This window comes from Protopterus annectens, chromosome 13.part0, assembly GCF_019279795.1.
Source record: "Protopterus annectens isolate FY-2018-M chromosome 13.part0, PAN1.0, whole genome shotgun sequence".
NCBI classification, from domain to species: domain Eukaryota; kingdom Metazoa; phylum Chordata; order Ceratodontiformes; family Protopteridae; genus Protopterus; species Protopterus annectens.
Window position 1 is genome coordinate 1,348,037,444 of NC_056747.1, and position 17,724 is coordinate 1,348,055,167.

The following is a 17,724-nucleotide window of genomic DNA, read 5'->3' on the forward strand; positions in this document are numbered from 1 at the left end:
CTTGTGTTGTGTGTGTGGGTTTTGGACAGGGGATTTGTTTTGTTTGTTGTTATGATGTGTCGAGTGTATGAGGTGTTGTGTTTGTGAACTGTCGATTATGTGGTGTCGGTGAAGTCGTTGTCGGTGTTCTGAAGTGTCGATTTTGTCAGGTAGATCCATATATATATATATATATATATATATATATATATATATATATATATATATATATATATATATATATGTCTATATATACACATATGCATATTATATATACATTGATAGGCACAGTACAGATACAGCTAGACATATGTGCAATGTGAGAAAGCAATTTTTTTTTCTACAGAAAAAGAAGATATTTGATTATTAACTTTGGGACACTGTCTGAAGATTTGTTCTTTTGTAAGTTGGGGATCAAACTCTGAGATTTAGATGTGGGACTTGGTAGCATTATATACTGCATAAACTATGGTAAATGTATAGAGCATTCCATTTAGGAGAAAGCGGTAATGTTAACATGGTGCAGATGATAAACCTATATGCTGGCATTCGTTATCAGAAGAACAATAAGTTCTACTGATGATGATGATTCTTTGTCCATGCAAGCTTAATAACGAAGATGCGGGGGTGCACATAGGAAACACATTCCCTGGTAATCATAAAGTTACAATCATGTGACCAACAGTTCATTATTATGTTTATTTTTCCAGAAAATGTCCTCATTACCAACTTAAATTCTGAAATAGTAAGTAAGGCATGTTTGTTCGGAACTTCACAAATCTGAAAACATGAGGGGCAGGACATTCCAGATCATACCACTAAATAAATATGCTATGGCTCTCCAGAAGAATTGTTGGACAGGAGACAGAAAACAAGTTACCAAGTTACTACCCTTCATAATGGCAGTTTGTTACCAGTGCCTGGGGAAGGACATCATGGAAGTGCAGAAGCAGGGAGATATCAGGATTCTTTATTTTGCTTTTAATAGTTACAGACTATATGTTTCGCTCCCTTCCTCCCTCCCATGTTGACAGTAGATTAAAGAGCATGTTCTTCCTCCTTTGCTTGATCCTCAGCTTCATCGTGGCCCTCCAAGATACCCCAGTAGTCGAGATTACGTCTGAGGGAGGTGAGAACTTGTACCTGGAGGTTGGAGACGGGTGCTGGACTTGCAGCCAGAGCGGCAGTTGCCATGGTGCGGTTGAGGAGTGGGTTGGGAGGGTTACTGCTGGGTGGATGCGTTGCCTTCCAGTAAGCTTCCAAGTAGTCTGCCAGATGTTCACAGGCATCTTCTAGCTGATTTTCATCCAAAATGACGTCAAACATTTCCTTTATAAGATAAAAACACATAATTAAAGACACTTTTTATTCCTGTACTGTTACAAAGTTTGAAAGAATAGCCTGCAAATCTTTTACTTATTTGACCCCATGATTAGAATTGTGTTTTACATACTGCTAAATCATAAACAGACTCTCCAGCACAAGGAGGGGAACATATTACATCCTCACACAAGACAGGATGGCCAGACTGACCACCCCACACTGTAACCATGAGCTGTAACCCATTAAAAGTATTCACTGCACACTTTATTAGCATAGTGTTGATGTAAAGTGCATGGATGGGGTGGCACATCATGGCCTGGGGGTTGATGAATCGTGGTTTGCAGTGAGGGTGAAAAAGATCACAAAACAGATCATAAACTCTGTGTAAAGCTCTGGCTTAGTAATGTTCTTACATTATCAATAGTAGAGATGAGGTGCTTGTGGGTGCTGCGATGTCTAGAGGGAGGAGGGGGACCTCACCAGTGGTGCTGGTGGCAAGTAAGAGGGGTTCAATATGATAAGGTGGAAAGAGGACACAGAATGCTGGCAAGAATGTTGGGAAGCCAGATTCTGATATTTGACAGGAGGTTGTAGGTCAAACACTGCAATCACTAGATTGATACAAGTGTGTAAATATGTTGATTTTCAGCCTGGGCGTGGTCTACTGTTTGTCACAAGAGTGTAATGCCAAGACCACCAAATGCTGTCAGGACAGGAAGATCTGTAGTGACTTCAGCCTTTTATTGGTTTGAGGGGGTTATGGGGCTCTGAGTGATGTCACATGATGGGCAATACTACTTGGAGGGTCAGTGTGCCACGTTTTTTGGCATTTTGCACCAGATCCTTAAACAAGAGCAGTGGAATGTAAGAACATAACACATCTACATGTCATGTGTATTTAAACACATTCATGCATACCCTTATGCAATACATACATTCATACATACCCTTATACAATAAACGCATTCATACATACCCTCATGCAATAAACGCATTCATACATACCCTTATACAATAAACGCATTCATACACACCCTTAAGCAATAAACGCATTCATACATACCCTTATACAATAAACAGATTATACATACCCTTATACAATGAATGCATTCATACATACCCTTATGTAATAAATGCATTCCTACATACCCTTATGCAATAAACACATTCATACATACCCTTATACAATAAACTCATTCATAAATACCATTATACAATAAACAGATTCATGCATACCTTTATACAATAAACAGATTCATAAATATCCTTATGCAATAAATGCATTCATACATACCCTTATACAATAAACAGATTCATGCATACCTTTATACAATAAACAGATTCATAAATATCCTTATACAATAAACGCATTCATACATACCCTAATACAATAAATAGATTCATACATACCCTTATACAATAAACAGATTCATAAATACCCTTATACAATAAACGCATTCATACATACCCTTATACAATAAACAGATTCATACATACCCTTATACAATAAACACATTCATATATACCCTTATACAATAAACACATTCATACATACCCTTATACAATAAACATATTCATACATACCCTTATACAATAAACAGATTCATACATACCCTTATACAATGAATGCATTCATACATACCCTTATGCAATACATGCATTCATACATACCCTTATACAATAAATGCATTCATACATACCCTTATGCAATAAACGCATTCATACATACCCTTATACAATAAACAGATTCATGCATACTCTTATACAATAAACAGATTCATAAATATCCTTATACAATAAACACATTCATACATACCCTTATACAATAAATAGATTCATACATACCCTTATACAATAAACAGATTCATAAATACCCTTATACAATAAATGCATTCATATATATATCGCTATACAATAAACAGATTCATACATACCCTTATACAATAAACAAATTCATACATACCCCTATACAATAAACAGATTCATACATACCCTTATACAATGAGAAGATCGGCTTTCACGGTCTATAGGCAAAAATTACACTTCACAAAAACAAAAACTGTGTGTGGATAAAACAAACAATTTCTTTCAGTGAAAGTAACATCTTGACCTTACAGCCTTCTTAGACTGAAACAGTCAACACTGCATGCACTGTGTGTTATCTCTCAATGAATTCCTTACTGTATAGAAAACAGGAAACTAGACAGGAACTTTATATGATAACTCCAAGACTTGACTTTGTTTAGCCCTGGGATAATTAGAGAATATTTAAGATGAATGACGGTTGCTTTGTTATAAATGTTATACAAAACATCTATACAACACAGACATGTTACATATTAAAATTCAATTCTTTATGACCTCAAGGCATGAAAAATGGCCTGGTAATGAAATACTTATTGTGATGTGCATTATGGTATTTCTGTCATTATGAAGTTTGATTTTTTTATCAATGGTGGATTTAGGCTTTGGTGTAGTGGTGTCTCCACCCCCATTTTGTACAAACCTGGTGCCAAAAAAAAAAAAAAAAAACAGAAAAAAGCATCAATAACTATCACGGCCTGAAATAAAATGTACTGCCAAAGCTGTGCACAGCTGTGAGAGCAGTCCTCTTACTGTGTTGGAGAATACAAACTTTTAGTCGAGTAAATTATCTCAGACGGCCAATCTAACTTACGCAGCTAAGGGATTCCTGAATCATTTGGCTGCATAAATGTCTTACATTTCTAGAGACAGAACAAGTTAATTAGTATAGGCCAATCCCCAGGAATGTCTCATTATAATATATACTTCAGCCAAGGAGATGGTCCGGCATGGTTATCCTACAGAACAAATAAGTCACAAACTTTTAAAACTCTGAAAAACAACAAAACGAACAGGCAAGAACTCCAGTAACCACTTTATTGCATGTTGAGCGCTTTCTTCAGACAAATATCCAACTTCTTCAGCACAAATATACTCAGCATACATTTGCCTTAAGTAAGTAAAAACACATCACATGACATCATTAATAGCCTCCCCATTAACTCTTAAAATACCAAAGCCATTTCCAAGAAATTGTATATAAATATACATACACACCTTTTATGCATTTAAACATCAATATATGTATAAGAAATTATATTTCAAAACACAATGAAATAAAACAGCTCCTATAAAACTCATCAAAGCTACATTAAAAATCAATAAGCCATAAATTTCCATGCCTACATAAATAGAAACAATTGTGATCTTCCTAACTCATTAAAAAGCCAGTTCATCCTTTAGTTTTAATACACTACTGATGGAAATTGTCTCATTAAGGCCAGGGGGTTCAGCAGCATTACATTTCAGCTGCCATCATAATTCTTTATATTCTAAATATAAATCTCATGCCCCCCCCCCCCGGCCAAGATTGACCTTATCAATAACAATGTATTTGAAACTATGGGATGGGTTGCTTTTTATTTGTTTTGCTAGGGCATTCCTGTCATCACCCTTTACTATATCATGTTGATGTTGATAAATTCTAATTCTAAATTTATTTTTGGTTTTGCCAATATATAAACATTCACAATCGTGACATTTGGCAAGATACACTAATTCCGTACTCTGACAGTTAACCTTATATCCCAGCTTTACAACACCCCATCCTGATACTATCACTTCAGTTCCTTCTAAACTAAACCTACATTGCTTGCACAGACCACATTTGCTCATAAGTCCAAGTGATAATCCCTTCAATGGCCTTTCAATAATAGTTTTAAAACACAGGTCCTTTTTGTAGACAATAACAGGACTTTGTCCCACTTTGTTCATGTATTTCATGTCTATCCTAAAAATATATTCCAATTATGGTCTATAATATTTTTAATCCCTTGAAAATGCAAATTATAAGGTAAAACAAGGGCCCTCTGGAAGTTGTTACTATTACCCAAAGTAAGTGTACCATTAGTCACAGATATCTCCTTGTCCGTACCTAGTAGGGGATAAAAATAACCCTCTTGTCTCCTCCTTACAACTTCCTCAAAAATTCTGTCCAAAAAGGTGTCAAGGTAGCCTCTATTCTGCAACATTCCTTTCATATCAAACTTTCTTCATAAAACATGTTGTCACAGCTCACCATCTAGCCTAGCCTCACCAGTTGACCTTTAACTAATGATTTCTTTTGATGTATAGGATGACGGCTATCAAAATGGAGAAGAGAGTTAGAATAGGTTGGTTTCCCATAGAGGTTCAAATGAAACTTCTTCTCTATCCTGTTTTTACTGATGGTGACATCCAAATAATGAAATCTTTCTTCCCCTACTTCCATAGTAAATTAAAAAAACTAGTACTGGTGTTCAAATATTGATAGGAATGATTTAATCTTTGTCTATGCCCAGTACAACATATTACTATGTCATCTAAAAAATGACTGTATAGTGCCCAACAACTTGCAAACTCAGACTTGAGAACCACTTGGTTCTCCCACTGTGATAACACAATGTTAGCAAAGATGGGGGCGCATACCGTATCCACTGCTACTCCCTTCTTTTATCGGAATAACTGGTTCTTGAAGACTATAAAATTATTTTCCAATACAACTTCCTTTAAAGTTGTGATGGTAAGGATTTTGTTGTGTTCAAAGCCCGAGTGACTACACAAAAAAAAAAAATCATAAAATAATTAAAGTCCTTCTGCATGTGGGATAACAGAAAATAGGTCACATACTTCTATAGTTACAAAAAGTAAATTGTCTAAGTAGATTTGGTTGGACACCTTTAACAAAAACTTCTAAGAGTCTTTGTATATATGCTTGTGCCCAGACAGAATTCCTTTTGTATGTGTAGCAACATATTTTGCTAGGGGAAAAGTCTAAGAGGCCTTAGCATCAACAATTGGTCTTAAAGGGGGGGTCCCACAGATCTTTATGTAGCTTGGGTATGCCAAAAATGGTGGGAGTCCTGGGGTATGACACTCTCAAATAATCTCGATCCATTATAGTCATCTGGTCACTCAAGACCAAGTTGTCCAGCATCACGTCAATTCCAGGATAAGCGATATTCATTTCATCGACAGATACTTCCTCATATACATCAGTATACAACAAACCTAACATTTCACTGATGTATTCATTAATGCCCATAGCCACCAGGCCCCCACCTTTGTCTGGCTTCATAATTCTAATATAGTGGTTGTTACTAAGCTCCTTTAACAATAGCCTCTGACGGTAGGTTAGGTTGGGTTGAAAGGAACCTTCAGTATTACCAGACAAATGTGTTCTTATATCTTTCTCACACATTTTTTCAAAAAGGTTCAACAGTGAATGTAATGGTAGGTTAAAAGTACTTTAATGCTTACAACTGTTTGCCACCCCCGTTGCATACCCAAATTGATTTTCCTAACAAATAGCTTAAGCTGTTTTAAAGCTGGTCTGGTAGAAACAAAGGTAAGACCTTTATCAAATAAATTAGCCCAGTCTGTTGTTACATCCATATCACTGTAATTATATATTTTAAAGTTAGCAGCAGTGTTTAATACAATTTTACATTTTGGTAACATGTTTTCTATCTGTGGTTGCCTCTCCCCCTCCCCCTGCCTCTCCATCTGGTTGACCCCCATCATCTGTTGTTTCTCCCAAACATGGTAATTGCTTTCTCCATATGTCCCCTATTGTCTCTACCTCTGATTCATCAGACGCTCTGACCACCTTGGAGGCTGAGACTCTAAAAGGTCACCCATTTCCTCTTCAGTATGGTTTTCCAAATCCCTGTTATTCTATCCATTCAAGTTTAAAGTATAAGAATTACCTCTTGAATTTATATTGGAGCCCGAACCATGAAGTGGAGGCAGGTATGCTTTACCAGGCTCATAATTGGCCTTATCCCGTAGTAACTTTTTGGACTTTTTATTTTTTAACTCACTGATTTTAACTTCAATGTCCTTAAACATAGCCCTGTAATCTTTAAATTTAAATTGAAACAATAAATCAGTCCAGATTCTAGTGTAATAAGTTGAATCTTTTAGTTCACACGTTTTTCCTGTCATTATCTTTCATTAATAGCTCAAGTAATTCACAACATTATTTGTGTAATTCTGAGAACTTAATAAGTCCACTGGGGTATTTTCAGCTGCATAATCCTTTTGGCATTTGTTGTCTTCTTAAACACTCCTGAAAGTAGGAATTTTCAAGTTGTAGTTTTCAAAACTTAGTAGTTTGGTCATGTAAAGTTTTCAGCTGGTTATCAAACGTCCAGTAATCCACTTCCCAGGCTTCCCCTCCAACCAATCATTGAGTGAGAAAGTCTCCTTTGGTCTAGTCCCACTGGCTGCCTTGGCTCTTCCTGGGTTATTTAATGTAGCTTTGATGAGTTTTATAGGAGCTGTTTTATTTCATTGTGTTTTGAAATATAATTTCTTATACATATATTTATGTTTAAATGCATAAAAGGTGTGTATGTATATTTATATACAATTTCTTGGAAATGGCTGTGGTATTTTAAGAGTTAATGGGGAGGCTATTAATGGTGTCATGTGATGTGTTTTTACTCACTTAAGGCAAATGTACTCTGAGTATATTTGTGCTGAAGAAGTTGGATATTTGTCTGACGAAAGCGCTCAACTTACAATAAAGTAGTTACTAGAGTTGTTGCCTGCTCGTTTTTCTGTTTTACATAGAATCACTATGGTAGACCTATTCTGAAACAGAAAGGGCAACCAGTGGTGGTAGCAGCCTGAATTAGAGCTGACCTCTCCCAGTGGCTCTTTCTGAATCCAGACCAGTGACTGAAATGGTAAACGCTGTCACCTTTGCAATGCAAAACAAATAAGAAAACCACCTTTAAACACACAACCCCCCCAAAAGTATACATATTGCATTCCAAATTACAAATCCAAACCCTTTCACAAAAGTAACTCATAACAGCATAAAACATCTAATAAACTATAACTGATAACTATCTCCACAACATGGTCAGAAAACTGACCTACACATAAATGTACTTATGTTGTCACTTGTAATAAAAAGAAAACTAAAGAACAACACTCACTGATATTGCACAACATTTTAAAATACTTTTAATGTGGGGAGCTTTGCCTTACACACCCAGAAATTATGTATGCTAACTTCATGACTGGACAACAGTGAAACAAATAAAACTGATTCAGTTATACTATCATCAACCACCTAAACCTCAGCTATAACATCATTTGATATAATTCACCACTGACTATTTTCACAGCAAAATTTGGCCATAATGAAATGAACACACACCCAAATGGATGAAACCCAAATATATATGTATGCATACATATGTACACACACACACACACACACACACACACACACACACACACACACACACACACACACACTCCCATAAAATATATATATATATATATATATATATATATATATATATATATATATATATATATATATATATATATATATATATATATATATATATATATACATATACAGTAAGAGAGACAATTGAGTGAACAAGGTGTGTGTGACAGATCTACAGTTTTATTACTATTGCATAACATTACTGACTATAGCATTAATTATCAAGTCATGTATCCACAAAAATTCAGGATCACAATCAATAACATATTTCATCCTTTGCAAATCACAACCACCACCCCCAACTTACCTGATAAGACAAACAATATTGCTGAACAATTTAACATATTCTTCACTGAAAGTGTTTTAGCACCGACTAAGAATACCAAGTTTCCCACAATGTCAACACCCAACAATCCAAGGATTACTGTAGATGCATTCTCATTTCAGACAGTCCCAAAACAAACAATTGCAAAACTATTAAAGAAGTTGTAACCCACTTCAATGGCAGCAGATAACTTGCCAGCAGAATATCTAAAATTAACAGCAGATGTTACTGCCATCCCTGTGTCAATACTTATAAACTGCTCTATAACAGAACAGTATGTCCCAGCTATTTGGAAAATTGCATATATTACACCATTACACGATGGAGGTAATTCAGCAGAACTAATAAACTACTGGCCCATTGCTTTACTTTCACCACTTTCTAAAATTCTGGAAGGATGTGTCCACTTTCAACTTCTTAAATACCTTCTAAACAGTAATCTCCTCTCATTGTCACAGCATGGATTCCGACCACATCATAGCACTACTACAGCTCTTCTAAATTTCACTAATCGTGCAATGCTCTACCAGGTTCTTATCTACTCTCATTGTATATTCTGTACACTTGTATTTTCAACCAAAAGGGGAAATATCCTCTTATTGTATAGTAATGGCTGTAAAGTCTACAATCTGTATGCTACTACTCTGTAATGACTCTTCTGTAAAATGTTCTTCTCTCTGTAAACTTATGGAGTTTTTCTTCCCAGAACTCCACTGAAAATGGACACTTGTCCAATCGGACTATCTTGGCAAACAGATGTTAAACAAATAAAATAAATAAAATAATAATACTATAAATAAATTCAGAGATGATGGCAAAATAGCATCTTCAGTCTTTTTGGACACATCGAAAGCATTCAGTACAGTTTCCCATCCTAAGTTACTGTCCACTCTGAATAATCTTAATATCAATCCTGATGCTGTTAAATTGTTTCAAAGTTATCTATCTAGACACCAGCAAACTGTGAAATGGAAGCAATATCTATCCCCACTCCTTCCTGTTACACTTGGAGTTCCTCAGGGTTCAATCCTAGGGCCCCTCCTCTTCAGCATATTCATAAATGATCTTAACACTGCCTCCTGTCAAGCATCTATCATACAATATGCAGATGATTCAACCCTCGTATGTGCAGCATCCACAATAACGCATCTACTTACAGTCACACAAAAAGCCTTCTCTGATACTGAAATGTGGCTATCAAACTCACACCTCATTCTCAACCCTAATAAAACTAAACTTATGATCTTTCATCCATCTAAACCTACTAACCTCCCAGCTAACTTTTATATCACTGCCAGTAGTAAAACTAGGATTTTACCAGATTCCCAAACAAAACTATTAGGTGTCACTGACAACAAACTACAATTTGACATACACATTTCTAACACAATCAAAATGTTTCACAAGAAAATGAGAACAATGTATAGAAACAAAAGATTCTTAACACACGCTGCAAGAATAGCCATAGCTAGAACCCACCTTCTCTCCTCACTCTTATATACATCCCCCATACTTACCAATCTCAAGAAGTCAGAACTAAGTAAATTAGAATCATGTTATAATAAGGTTGCCAAATTTGCAACAGATTTCACACATTCAACCAATCACTGTCAATGGCTCAAAAATCTTTCTTGGTTGGAACTATCTCATATTATGAACTATAACCAATTAATAATGGCTCACAAAATAATGCACAGTCCTGACAGCATACCTTCCCTAAAACAACTTCTACAACCTTGCTCTAACATTCGTACTCTTTGATCATTTAACAAAGACTTACTCCAGGTAACCAAAGTATCCAATACAGCAGGCAACTCTCTTTACTCTAACTTTGTTGCCAAAACTTGGAATACCCTTCCACATAGTACTAGATCCATAAGCAATCTTAATCAAAATATCTATCAAAAGACACATTTTAATCCTTGCTTTGCATACGTAACGCTCCAGGTTAATTATTAACTTAGCATTATTTATACAATGTGGCTGTACATACTAACTCTGTTAACATATCCCTTCTAACATCACTACTTCTCTATAAGTAGTTACATTCCTAGCTGTAACTCTCACCATGGAAGTATTACTAACTATGCACTACTTGCCTAAGTGATTGTCCCTACTTAAGTTCCTAACTAATGTTATGTTCCTCCACATATATAAGTTCAAACATATATTTGTCTACATTCACGTATTTAAAGTTGTGTTCTACTTGATACTATGCATATATTTTTGTTTTTAACATGTTATCCTGTAAATGTGTTAACACTCATATCTTTTATCTATAATTTCTATTACTTGATGTGATGACTTTGTATGTAAGCTTAGACTGGAGCTTTTCTCCCTGGGCCTCCACTGAAAATGGAAACTGTCCCAGTCAGACCATCCCGGCAAATACATGTAAAATAAATAAATAAATGTCCTCTTGTCAGATGTTACGTTGCATGGCTGGACTTTATGCAGCACAGCCAATGTATCTGCAGTGTTTTCTAAAGGTTGTGTGCTGTTTGTGATTACAAGCATTTCATTTCAGTATTTCCTTTGCTGCATTTGTTTGGCTGGGGCAGGACCTACTGCACTGTCCAATGCAAATGGCAACAAATTTAAGCAGAACCATACAAAGGTGTTTATGTGATGGTTAAGTCATTAACACTTTATTTCTGCGATTGGATTCTGATTTTTGGTACTTTTATGTTTTTTGTTGTGAGTTTTGTGCGTGTGCTGTGCTGATTGTTTGTTTTGACATTTTTTTTTCTTGCTTGTCATTGTTTGTGACTCTGCAGCTTCAGCTTTCATTCTAGAGGGTGTGGGCCCCGAAATTTAGAAATTATATTGTTATGCTTCCTGACATTGTTGTTTTACACACATATAGACAACAGCAAAAACAACAAATAATGATACAAAGTTCAAGTATGATGCATTAATAACTTATAAAATAACATACACGCTTAGCCATCCAGCAATGCCTTCAGAGAGTAAAAACATACTTCTAAACCACACATTAAATACTAAATATCAAACATGTAGAATCAAAGGATCATAGTAATAACTTATAAAATAACATACACGCTTAGCCATCCACCAATGCCTTCAGAGAGTAAAAACATACTTCTAAACCACACATTAAATACTAAATATCAAACATGTAGAATCAAAGGATCATAGTAATAACTTATAAAATAACATACACGCTTAGCCATCCAGCAATGCCTTCAGAGAGTAAAAACATACTTCTAAACCACACATTAAATACTAAATATCAAACGTGTAGAATCAAAGGATCATAGTAATAACTTATAAAATAACATACACGCTTAGCCATCCAGCAATGCCTTCAGAGAGTAAAAACATACTTCTAAACCACACATTAAATACTAAATATCAAATGTGTAGAATCAAAGGATCATAGTAATAACTTATAAAATAACATACACGCTTAGCCATCCAGCAATGCCTTCAGAGAGTAAAAACATACTTCTAAACCACACATTAAATACTAAATATCAAACGTGTAGAATCAAAGGATCATAGTAATAACTTATAAAATAACATACACGCTTAGCCATCCAGCAATGCCTTCAGAGAGTAAAAACATACTTCTAAACCACACATTAAATAATAAATATCAAACGTGTAGAATCAAAGGATCATAGCAGGTTACAAGGCTAACGGCCCTACAGTAGAAAGTACAGTTTTGTACCTACCATAAATGTAGATGTTCGAGTGCTAATACAGCTGCAGTCATAACAGATGGGTTCTCCTGCTGTCAGGCGGGTCCTCGGTCGGCCGAATTCCAAAGTCTAGGTCCGGCGTCGGTTGTCGTCGCTTCTTCTCTGACGTCAGTGCGACAGGAGTATAAAAGAACCAGCCGACGCTATTTTCTTCAGTTTTTCTTGCCCCAGATGTCAGGTGCCCCCAGAAGGAAGGCAATACATAAATTTGTGTAATAAAGCAATGCCATATAATCAAAATACAGTAGTGCAAGCAAATACACCATAAATGAATACCCCAATCAGGTTGTATGAGGAGGTGTTAGCAAATAGGCCTGTTCCAAGAGGGGAACCTGGACTGCAGCTGTATTAGCACTCGAACATCTACATTTATGGTAGGTACAAAACTGTACTATTTTCATCGTGCATACAGCTGCAGTCATAACAGATGGGTAGAATCCCAAAGCTAAGAAAGGGGTGGTAGGCACTAGGTGGAACTAGGAGGAGCCAGGATGCCCTGCAAGACTGCAGTGGCAAAGCCTGCTCTAGATTTGGAGTATAATGGAAGGTGGTAGTGTTTGGAGAAGGTATGCACAGAACTCCAAGTGGCTGCTTCTAAAATATCTTTGGTAGTAAAACTCCTCTGAGGAAAGCTGCAAAGGTAGCCGTGGCCCTTGTGGAGTGAGATCTGATGCCTGTAGGTACAGTTTTGCCATGAAAAGAATAACAAAAGCATATGCAGTGGGCTATCCATTTTGAGATTGTCTGTTTGGAAATTGGCTTCCCTTGAGCTCCTATAGCATAGGACACAAAGAGCTGTTCTGATTTTCTGAAAGGCTTTGTTCTGTCCAAATACTAACGCAGTTGTCTGTGGATGTCCAAGGAATGTAGTAATCTCTCCCCTTTGTTTTGAGGATTAGGATAAAAGGTAGGTAAGTGTATAGCCTGATTCAAAGCTACCCTGGATACCATTTTTGGCATAAAGGATGGGTTGGTTCATAAGGAAACTCTGTCCTGATGGAAGATGATAAAAGGCTGCACAGCCATGAGGGCTTGTAGTTTCGATACCCTACGAGCTGAGGTAATAGCCAGAAGGAAAGCTGTTTTCCAGGACAAATATTGCAAATCTGTTGAGGCAGCTGGCTCAAAAGGAGGCAAGGTCAGTTTTTCTAGAATGAAATTGAGATCCCAAGCAGGTATTGGTTGTTTCCTTGGGGGTTTTATATTCTTAGCCCCTCTGAGGAACTGTCTTAAGAGAGGGTGAGAGAATAAAGGTGGATCAGTGTTGTATTCTGCAGAAATGGCTGAGGCATGGATTTTGATGGAGGAGAATGAAAGTCCACTGCTTAGCATCTCAGCTAGGTACTGTAATATTTGAGGTAAATTCAGTATTTCAGGGTTCTGACCCTTTTTCTCATTCCAGGCACAAAACCGTTTCTATTTTGCGGAGTAAGCTTTTCTAGTAGACGGCCTTCTGGCCTCCAAAATGACATCCTGCACCTCCTTGGAGAGTAGGGTCTGTTGTGTTGTTAAGGAATCTTCCGTGCAGCCAGATTGAGTGTTTTCAGCTGACTGTGAAGTGTTTTGAAGCTGTGCTGAGTCAGAAGAAGAGGCATTAGAGACAGGGTCTATGGTGGGGGATGCGTCAGGCTCCACAGGAGTGGGTACCAGTGTTGTCTTGGTCAGTCTGGAGCAATGAGAATCATCTTTGGTCTGTCTGCTCTGGTTTTTAATAGAACTTTGGGCAGCAGCGGAAGAGGTGGGAAGGCATAAACTGTCATTGTTGTCCAACTGAAAGAGAGAGCGTCCACTCTCCAGGCCTTTGGATGAAAAATCCTTGAGCAGAATTTTGTCAATTGGTGATTTTTGTGGGAGGCAAAGAGATCTATGTCTGGCCTTCCCCATGCTTGAATTATCTCTGTAAAAACTTGAGGATGCAACTTCCATTCGTGTGGATCTGTCATATTTCTGCTTAGGTTGTCTGCCAGCGTGTTTTCCTTGCCTGGCAAGTACTGTGCTTGAAGTTCGATTTGTAAGTCCAGAGCCATGTTCCAAAGTGACATGGCCAGCCTGCATAGGGGGTATGAATGGATTCCTCCCTGTTTGTTTATGTACCACATTACTGTGGTGTTGTCTGTCCTTATCAATAGTTGACCTGGATGCAGAAGGTCTTTGAAAGCTATAATAGCATTTATTACTGCTAGCATTTCCTTTTGATTGATGTGAAGGTGCTTTTCTTTTTGGGACCATTTTCCCTGAATGTACCGATCTATCATGTGCGCCCCCCAGGTGTAGTCCGAGGCGTCTGTTGTGATGACTTGATTTGCTTAAGGCTTGCTGAATGGGAGACCTGTGTTTGTTTGGCATGCTTGAGCCCACCACAGAAATTCCTTTTGAAGACATGGAATTAGTGGTATTATTGTTTCCAAACTGTGGCTGTGTTGAGGCCATAGGTTTTTCAGGTACCATTGATGTTTCCTCATATGAAACTTTACACATGGGATTAGTAGGATGCAAAATGCCATGAATCCCAGAGCCTGCAGAATTTTCCTTGCAGTCAGCCTGGTGAAATTTGCTAGTGTTCTGAAGTATTGAGTTAGTTGCCCCTGCTTCTCTGGCGTGAGGTAGGCCATCTGGGTGTTTGTGTCCAAGTTGGCACCCAGAAAAATTATTTTCCGAGAGGGTATTAGCCTTGATTTCTTTTTGTTGACTGTGTATCCCAGAGAATTCAACAACATTATTACATAAGCCAGATGTTTCAGAAGTATGTGCTTGCTGTCCGCTTGGATCAGGCAGTCATCCAAATAGGGGTATATTTGTATCCCTTGAAGTCTGCAGTCGGCAATTACTGATGTCAGGCATTTCGTGAATACTCGGGGCGCAGTAGATAAGCCAAAGGGCAATGCAGAGAAATGATAATGGGTTGAACCTGCAAGAAATCTGAGGTATCTTCTGCAATTTTGTCTGATTGGGACATGCAGGTATGCCTCCTTGAGGTCCAATGTTACCAGCCAAGACTCCTTGCCCAGCATGGGAAGAAGCTGCTGTAAAGTGAGCATCTTGAATTTTGGTACGAGTAAAAATGTGTTTAGGATGGATAGGTCCAAAATAGGTCTCCAATCTTTTCCCTTCCTTGGTACCAGGAATAGTCTGTAATAAAAACCTTGACCTTGTTCGTGAGTAGGTACCTCTTGAATAGCTTTCATGTCAATGAGATCTGAAATTTGTCTTTGTGCCTCTGCCCTTTGATTGTGTGACAGGTTTGGCATGCTTCTCATTTTTGGAAGGGTGTGAAAATGGAATCTGTAGCCTCTGTTTATAATGTCCAGGATCCATTTGTCTTTTGTGACAATATGCCAATTTTTTGGAAATAATGCCAGTTTTCCACCTAAGGGTGCTGCCATTTGAGCCTTGCATGGCATGCAAAGGGGAAAGTCATTGGGTCTGCTTTCTGAATGGCTGCGAACTATCTTCACCACCTCTTTGTGTAGGAGCTTGCCATTGTCTGCCTCTAAACAATCCTTGGGATTGCCCTCTGCCCCTCGGGCGCCTGTATCTACCTCTTTGGGGTCTGTCCATGGCTGGAAAGGACCAATTTTTGGAAGGCCAATTTCTACTGAAACGTGGGGGTTGTACCTGTAGAAAATCTTTCACTGTTTGCATTGATTTAGCCTTTTCCTCCATTTTCTTTAATACCTCCTCAGCATTAGCACCAAATAATACATCCTTTTGTAGAGGGGCATCTAGTAATTTAGCTTTGACATGATCTGGTAAGGTTTGTTCCTTGAGCCAGGCATGTCTACGTATGACTGATCCTGTAACAGCAGCTCTACATGAGGCCTCTAGAGCATCAAAGGAGTGACTGATCCAGGTGATGTAACTGATGATCTGGCCAGTGCGCTCCTCATGGCCTCAAAGGCAGGTCCCCCCGAATCCGAGGACTGACCCCATCTTCGAGACCACAACCGGAGTCGGGGTTCCCTGAGCTGATGCACCGAGAGGGAGGCTCAGAACTGACAAGAGTCCCGAGGAATCCCCATCGGGTCTGACTGAGGAAACCCAAGTACCGAAACCACAGGATGGAACCGATATGGTTGGAGCCGATGTCGGCTCCGATAAACTCCCAAGGGGTATCGGAGCTGACATGAGAACATCACTCGGTGTGGAGCACTCTGGCTCCGATGACACAGGTGTGCTCGGAGGAGGAATCATCGGTACAAGAATAGGGACTGGCTCTGGAGCCGACTGGGTCAGAGCCGAGAACAAGTTTGCTAACACCGGCGACTGCAGGAGCCTCTGGACCACCCTATCCACATCCAAATCAGACAGCCTAGAGGATTTAGAGGAAATAGAAGGAGATCGGGATCTCCTACCTGGAGACTCATGCCTAACACTGGGTGACCGGCTCTGAAAAGGCTCCAATAATATCGGGGCCGAGGTCAACTCCAGCAAAACAGATACCTACTGTGGCCCCGAGGACAAGGGAGCTGAGGAGGCAGTATCCACTTTCGAAACCTTCTCCGGGGGCTCTGAGGAGACAGATGGAGCCAGAGATCTTTTCTTGGCGTTGGAAGTCTTAGACTTTGTACTAGAAGAAGAGTCTAAGGACTCCTCAAAAGAAGGCTTAACCAGGCCCTTCAAAATCAGCTTATTTTTTCTTTCCTGCAGTACCCTTGGGCTGAAGGCGTGGCAAAAACTGCATGACTCTTGCCGGTGAATAGCACCAAGACAATTAAACGCAGATAGAATGCCCATCTGTAATGGACATCTCATAGCCACATTTTGAGCATTTTTTAAACCCAGAGGGTTTATGCTCTTTCTGCTCTTTAGACATAGTAATGCGCAACACCCACTCAACCGACAATGACAGACACAAGAGGAAGGCAGAAAAAACCAAACTACGAACAGCCAAGGAAACTCTAATTTAAATGTTTCTTTGGTGCAGCAAAGAAAATCTAACTACCGACCAAAACACCAAACAAAACACAAGTTCACACAAAAAAACAACACAGGAGAGGTCTAGGTCCTCTAATTTAAATGGGCCTAGCCCGCCAAAACAGAGCGATACCCACAAAACACAC

General features: G+C 38.3%; 1 protein-coding gene across 7 annotated transcripts in view; it reads right to left on the reverse strand.

Annotated features, from left to right (window-relative positions):
- Window positions 1–659: 659 nt before the first annotated feature.
- The window catches only part of CACNB1 (calcium voltage-gated channel auxiliary subunit beta 1), a 2,104,836-nt gene continuing 2,087,771 nt past the window's right edge, over window positions 660–17,724 (reverse strand). For all 7 annotated transcript variants that reach the window (XM_044055375.1, XM_044055374.1, XM_044055371.1 and 4 more), the window contains one exon: window positions 660–1,308. In XM_044055375.1, coding sequence (XP_043911310.1) covers window positions 1,018–1,308 — 291 coding nt within the window. In that variant the 3' untranslated portion in view covers window positions 660–1,017. The remainder of the gene's footprint in view (window positions 1,309–17,724) is intronic.